We start from the raw sequence: 7,241 nt of genomic DNA on the forward strand, positions 1-7,241 counted from the left end.
AAAAAAAAAAAAAAAAAAAGAAAGAAAGAAAGAAAGAAAAAGGAGGTTATAACAGTATATCTAATATATATATATATATATATATATATATATGTGTGTGTGTAAAAATAAAGGGTTGAAGAAAACAAATGAACCCTAAAGCAATGACGATTATCTCTGAAGAAAGGGAATTATTATCTCAGAGCAATGGGGGAGTTTCGATTTTCCTGCTCTGCATTTTCTAGATGTTCTACAATAAACATGTGTTATTCAGGTGTTGGAATACTTCTCACTTCTCAAAATGTTACTAGGAGGAAGGTTTATCCCAAGACTTCTGGTCTTTAGTAACAAACTCTCATTAGTTTTGTGGGTGGGCTCTCCCAACTTTGCAAGATACTCCTGGCATGTTTTATAGTTAATATCACAAGCCCAACAATATTGACTAACATTTAGTTTATATGCAAAGGTGCTGGCGGGCACATTCACATGTGTGATGGTCATTTTCCATGCCAACTTTTATTCCCAAGGCAGGGTGGAGACCTGTTGGAGTTAGAGGCAGTGGCAGCATGTAGAGATGTGACAGCAATGGCACTGGGTACCAGCAAGGGTGCAGGTGGCGGGCAGAAGCAGAATGATACAAGCATGGAAGGCATCAGTAAATCAACATGTGTGTCCACAAAGCAACACATGTGTTCCTGGGACTTGCTCCCCTCCCCCCAAAGCGTGCCATATGCAACAGCAAGGTGGTGACCATCAGGATGCCTGCCAAGGGCCCAGATCTAGCAGTCCTCCCACCAGTGCTGCCAGGGAAGGCCCATTGTCAGGGGGTGTGGAGTGACTTCTACAGAGGAAACCCACGCACTTGGCTCTTGGGAGGAAGAGGCTTCATCTGCCCCCTTGCCCCGGTTACCACCTCTGCCAGCTGAGGAAAAGCAGAAGAGGAGCATGGCAGTCATAGATCAGGGGTTGTGAGATGGGAGCCTTAACACAGCCCTGTGGGGAGAGTGAGGGGAGGCTCCGTCAGTTGAAGTAGAAAGTCCTTCCATTACTGACCAGGGTCTACTCTTCTCTCTCCTTCGTCTGGTAAAAAAAAACGGCCGTTTCTTTTATTTTTAAAAGGGGTGCCCCTCAGACCCCAATAAGCTTCACCAGCCTTTCCCAGCTTCCCTGACTTCCTACATAAATGCAGTCTATATAAAAACAATATGGCACCAGAGTGAGCCTCCAACTCAAAAAATAAAAGAAAAAGAAAACCCAGAAACAAACAATATGCCTACCATGCTGACATTATTTTTAGTTTTTTTTTTTTTTTCTTTTTTGAGTCAGGGTCTCATTCTGTTGCTCAGGCCAGAGTGCAGTGGCATGATCTCAGTTCACTGCAGCCTTCACCTCCCGACCTCAGGCGATCCTCTTGCCTCAGCCTCCTGAGTAGCTAGGATTACAGGTGTGTGCCATCACACCCAGCTAATTTTTTTTTTGAAGAGACAAGGTCTTGCTGTGTTGCGCAGGCTGGCCTCCAACTCCTGGGCTCAAGTGATCCTCCCACCTCAGCCTCCCCAAGAGCTGGGATTACAGGCAAAGGCCACTGCGACCCCACCCAGACACAAGTTTAAAGCGGTCCCTTAGCCTCTCTAGCCAATCACATTACATCATCTGACTCCCCCCACCCCCCAGCAATTTGGGAGTCTCCATTGTTATAGGTGAGTGGGGATTGTGCTAAGAACACAAATCCTAGATTGGGTTTGGAAGTGTGGGTGGCCAATTAATAGACGCATTGCTCCCCCAACTTCCACTCCCTCCTACATTCAGAAATTCATACTTAACTAGAAATCCTGAAGGCCAGAGAAAGTGAGTTCAGGCCCCAGTTTTGGCCCACACCACATTATAGTATGTGGGGACCAGCTAAAATATTTTTCATGCGATTGCCCCTGAATCTCCTTCCAGATGGATACCAGGTTCTAGTGATTGGTGATTTTATCCTCTAAACCTCCATTTCATGGACCCTAAAAACCTCTGCCTGGACAGGATACCCAGGATGGAGAAGATACCTATGAGTTCCTCTTCAGGTCTCAGCAGCATGTTCCTGTCTCCCCAACTGACCTGGAAATTTGCCAGGACTGGGGGTTTGCAAATTTCTTCTCTATTTTCTCTGTGAAGCAGTTACTCCTAAGTTTGAGGGTAGTTATCTGTTTGTAGAAACAGTTTTCATGTCATGGGAACCAAATACCTGAAGTTTCCTATGCAAATCTTATGCAAAAATTAGGCAAATCATCATTCTGGGCCAAGACTTCCAGTGTCCTGCATGGTGGTACGTGGAAAGGAAAGTGTCTGCTCTTTCTTGCTCTGAGTCGGTATGTGCATTTGGCACTCCTACACCCATCTATTTTGCTTAGTTAGGGATTTGCTAAGGTGTTTCATGACTGCACACCTTAATTCTGGATGTCACACATCTGTCCTTTGGCTAATTGCCTTCTGGGATCTGCAGTCTTCCCTTGTGTGGTTTTCTACTTGTAAACTGACCTGTGGGTTGTAGAGATGGGTGGACTTAAATGACTGGCATTAGATTAACAAAGACTTTCAAACATTGTAAGTAGTCCAGCTGCAGTGGCTCATGCCTGTAATCCCAGCTCTTTGGGAGGCGGAAGGAGCCCAGGAGTTTGAGACCAGCCTGGGCAACATAGCAAGACCTCGTCTCAAAAAAATTTTAAAAATAAATTAGCCAGGCATGGTGACTCACACTTGTAATTCCAGCTACTTGGGAGGCTAAGGTCGGAAGATTGCCTGGGCCCATGAAGTCAAGGCTGCAGTGAACTATGATCACACCACTGCACTCCAGCCTGGCTGCAAGAGCAAGACCCCAATTGAAAAACAAACAAAAGCATTGTAAGTAAATAGGAAACATAATGACCCACAGGCCACCCTCCTCAGCCTCCCATCAGGCCCCTCTTTGTCCTGGGTTGGTTGGCCAGCCAGCCTTGAATCCCTGCTTTAAACTCACTCTTCTTCCTCTCACCCCAGGGTTTGCAAGGCACCACAGATCTCTGTCAGCAATGTCTGCCCCTTGCCTGCCTCTGGTTCTTCAACTCTCAGTTCTAATGCTACTTCCTCAAGGAAGCCTTCCCTGACCACCTTCTCCCATTCTGGGTCAGGTATTGGGGCTGGCTTAGTTTGGGCTGCTCTAATAAAATATCTCAGACTAGGTAATTTCTAATTAATAGAAGTAGATTTTTCACAGTTCTAGAGCCTGGGAAGTCCAAGATCAAGGCACCAGCCAATTCAGTGTCTGGTAAGGGCTCTCTTTTCCACAAATATCACCTTCATACTCTGTCCTCACACAGCTGAGAGGACAAAAGGGCTCCCTTGAGCCTTTTTCATAAGGGTACTTAATCCCATTCACAAGGGCTCCACTCTCATAACCTAGTTACCTCCAAAGGCCCCACCACCTGAATGCCATCCATCCTTTTGGTGATGAAGTTTCAACACAATTTTGAATTTGGGAGGAAGCAACACTCAGACCATAATAGGTCTTTTCTTCACAATTAGTTGTACTTACACATTTGTATGATACTTTGATGAGTGTCTGACTCTTCTACTAGACTAAGCCGCCCAAAGACAGACTCTTGCCTGTATCTCCCAGAGCCAGCCAATTACTAGCACATAGTAGTGCCTCAATAAATGGATTTGCTCATTTCTAAATATATAATTCAACATACAGTCTACTTGAAGACTTGTACCTGCTGGGATGTGAGTACTGATGATCTCTCTTCCTCTGCTCCATCTCAGGAGAGCAAGATAGCTTTCTCACTGTTAGCCCTGGGGACTGAGCTTTACAACAGTTGTAAACAAGTGTATTTTCTTTTTCTTTTTTTTTTTTTTTTGAGTTGGAGTCTCACTCTGTCGCCCAGACTGGAGTGCAGTGGCCACTCCCGGCCACCGCAGCCTCGACCTGCTGGGCTCCAGCGATCCTTCCGCCTCAGTTTTCCAAGTAGCTGGAACTACAGGCGCGCGCTACCACACCCAGCTCATTTTTTGGTTTATTGTAGAGATGAGGTCTCACCGAGTTGCCCAGACAGGTCTCAAACCCGCGGGCTCAGGCGATCCACTCACCTCAACCTCTCAAGGTGCGGGATTACAGGCTGAGCCGCTGAGCCTGGCAACAAGTGTCTTTTCTACTCAATCACTTCCCTCCCACTTCCCTCTCCAGGACTCTGTGCCTGCCACACTTGGCATTCAGAGCTCAGAACATTTTTAAAATCAGGCTTTTCCGATTGGCTGGGGCTACCATGTCCCTCCAAGAAGAGTGCTTCATTATATATTTCTGCTTCTATAACTATAATTCAGGGTCTCGTATGGGTACGGGGTGCCGAAGGTTGGAATGCTGGACATCCCCCTTGATCTGAGTAACGCGACAGGTTCAGGTTTCAGGGTGCAGTTACTTTCCCTCTGCCATCACGTTAGTTATTCCAAGAGAATTTGACTTCAGATACCCTTTGATGTCTAGCCATCTCCTTTCTTTTGCTTTTTGCTTTTCTCCCTTTGTTTTTCAGAAGGGAGGTCGCTGGAGAAACTCTTTTTCTCTCCCCCTTTCCAGGTTGGATAGGGTTCCCGAAGCGGAAGACCTGGCTTCCCAGATGCTGAAAGGCTTTCCCAGAGCTCGTGTCTCTGCCCGGGAAGCGCTGGCTCACAGTTATTTCAGTGCCCTGCCTTCGCAGCTGTACCAGCTTCCTGATGGTAAGCCAGTGCATGTGTGTGTGGACATATGTGTTAAGTCATGACGTCTTACATGTGTTCTCTCAACACTGGAGAATCAGACCATTTGCCCCCAGAAGTGAGGCTAGAACTCAGTTTGCCTGAGAGAAGCGAGAGGGGGGACTCCATCTTGCCGGAGGTTCGTGTGAGATTCTCTCAAACTTTAAAGCCTGTGTGGGGAGAGGGGACAGGGGCCTCCTTGTAAGGATCTGGACATTTCTCCTGCACACACACTAGTGCACTCAGAAAGTGCACCAGGCGGAAGTTGCCTCTGAGTTGTTTGCTTTCACGACCATCTGCCAAGAGAGGCAAAACAAAGGTTCCCAACAAGGCCCTTCTCTCTCCCCAAGTAAGACGAGCAGCGACATGGATAGTCTTGAGAGGGGAGCTGGGCCTTTCTTGATTGGTAATGCGATGCCGCAGGAGGAAGTGGCAGGCAGGGCTCTGGGGGCAGGGAGGTGTCCTGCCGGCCGGCTGGCCGCCCACTGGAAACGCAAGCTGCCCTGAACTCAGCCTTTGCTGCCTGGCCTGAAGTCATCCTACAATCTGCTGAGGGGTCATGTGGTTGGAGCATGCCTTGGGTTTTTCAGAATGTGGCCAGGAAGGGCCACAGGAGGATGTGGGCAGTGCAATCACAGGGGGACTCTCCTTGGGTGGGGCTTCTCTGGAAACATCCACCATTCAACTGAAAATAGTCTTTAGAAGTCCTAAGCCTGGAGAAAGGAATTCTCAGAAGGAGGAGCAAAGGGCTGAAACTAAGGAGAGAGTGCTGGGGGGGAGGGGAACAAGAATGGGGGGGCGGAGGGGAGTGGGCTGAGGAGAGGACAGGGACAGGGCGTAGACACAGTCAGACACACCTTGCCAGGGTTTGCAGACGCAGCTCCGCCATATCTAGGACATTATCCTGTGGCACTCCCAAGCTCTTAGTTTGGCGCTTGTTGTGATATTTTATTATTAAAGTGAGTCATTTAGGATCTCCAAAAATAACCATCATCACACAACTGGGGTTCATGTCTTACTTGACCCTGGAAGAAGAGTCAAGTCATTAGTATTTATTATCTTGCCGTGAAGTGTCAAGAACATATTAAGTGCTATAAAAAGTTGAGGAAAACAAGACACTTGTCCTTGGCCTCAAGGGTCTTACCAAGTGGGAGGAAGAGAGGGTGAGGGAGAGGAAACAGGGCCCCTTCGTGCTAACATCAGCACAAATCATATCTAAACGGCGAAAATCTGTGCGTAATCAGCTGCAGATGTGCAGAGACTGCGTTAAGGGTGATGCTTTGGAAGAGCTAGGATAATGCAAGTGAGATGGATTAGCCTGGAGGTGAGTCTGACATGGAATTTAGAAGGAGGGCAAGGACACGGTTTAGCATTTGGGTGGAGACACACAGGCAGCCTACAGTCCTCATTCCCTTCCTGATCCCTCTGCCCCCACCTTGGCCCCATGTGACCCCTTGAGTCCCATCCCAATCTCCTCTTCCCAGTCTAAGCCCCTAGATCCTTCCTTTTTTTTTTCTTCCTTGAGTTGAGGCCTCACTATCTTGCCTAGGCTGGGGTACAGTAGCATGGTGATCATGGCTCACCACAGCCTCAACGTCCTGGACTCAAGTGATCCTCCTACCTTAGCCTCTCAAGTATCTGGGACCACAGTTGTGCACCACCATGCCCGGCTCATTTTTTAATTTTTGTAAAGATGAAGTCTTGCTACGCTACCCAGGCTGGTCTGGAACTCCTGGGCTCAGGCAGTCCTCCCACCTTAGCCTCCCAAAGTGCTGGGATGACAGGCGTGAGCCACTGGGTCCAGCCCATCCTTCCTTCTTAGCTTTCGCTGCTCAGGCTTGAAACTTCTAACTCTACCACTTCATGCAAGTATACATGCTTGTGTATACACACACACACACACACACACACACACACACTCACCCTTCTCTCCTCTAAAGAAACTTCCCCTGTTGGCCCTCCTCCAGGATCTATTATTCTACACACTGAGAACCGCTGGGGACCTTCAAAGTTTTCTGGGCACCAGCTTTGCCTGACGGAGGGTAATTAGGAGGAAACAATCACTGTCCAAACTGATGTGTTGTTAGAAACTTGGGTTTTGATTCTTCCTGGTGGATCCGAAAGCAAAGCCACCAACAGGAGCCCGGGTGCATGCACGTCAAGGGGTGTGTGTGTGTGTGTGTGTGTGTGTGTGTGTGTGTGTGTGTCCGCGCGTCTGTGGGTGGAGGGTGTGAGGGGGAGGACAATCTGTATTCCTTCTCTGTTCACCCAGTCACAGAGCCTAAATCTACTCTGACACTTGCAGAAAAATGAAAAGCCGGAATCCTGCAGAAGCCTGCCTGTGCTGGGGGGGAGGCGAGGAGTGCTCGCAGCAGGAGGGAAGTTGACTTTTCTTTATCCATATAGGGGTTTTTCCATGCAGAGTTTAAATTATGCCTGATAAAAGGAGTTTCGTGGATGTTTCAGTTCTTTCAAATTCTCCTGGCTTCCTCCCAATTAAATGAGGTTTGTCA

General features: G+C 48.0%; 1 protein-coding gene across 1 annotated transcript in view; it reads left to right on the forward strand.

Annotated features, from left to right (window-relative positions):
* CDK15 (cyclin dependent kinase 15) overlaps nucleotides 1–6,770 on the forward strand; it is a gene marked incomplete at its 3' end in the record, with an annotated part of 76,745 nt that extends 69,975 nt beyond the window's left edge. The window contains exons 12-13 of the mRNA XM_008057117.2: nucleotides 4,571–4,710; nucleotides 6,696–6,770. Of these exons, the coding sequence (XP_008055308.2) occupies nucleotides 4,571–4,710; nucleotides 6,696–6,770 (215 nt within the window). The remainder of the gene's footprint in view (nucleotides 1–4,570; nucleotides 4,711–6,695) is intronic.
* Between the last annotated feature and the right edge of the window lie 471 nt (nucleotides 6,771–7,241).

The sequence above is a fragment of the Carlito syrichta genome, unplaced genomic scaffold (genome assembly GCF_000164805.1).
Source record: "Carlito syrichta isolate Samal-C Ts95f unplaced genomic scaffold, Tarsius_syrichta-2.0.1 Scaffold302755, whole genome shotgun sequence".
NCBI classification, from domain to species: Eukaryota; Metazoa; Chordata; class Mammalia; order Primates; family Tarsiidae; genus Carlito; species Carlito syrichta.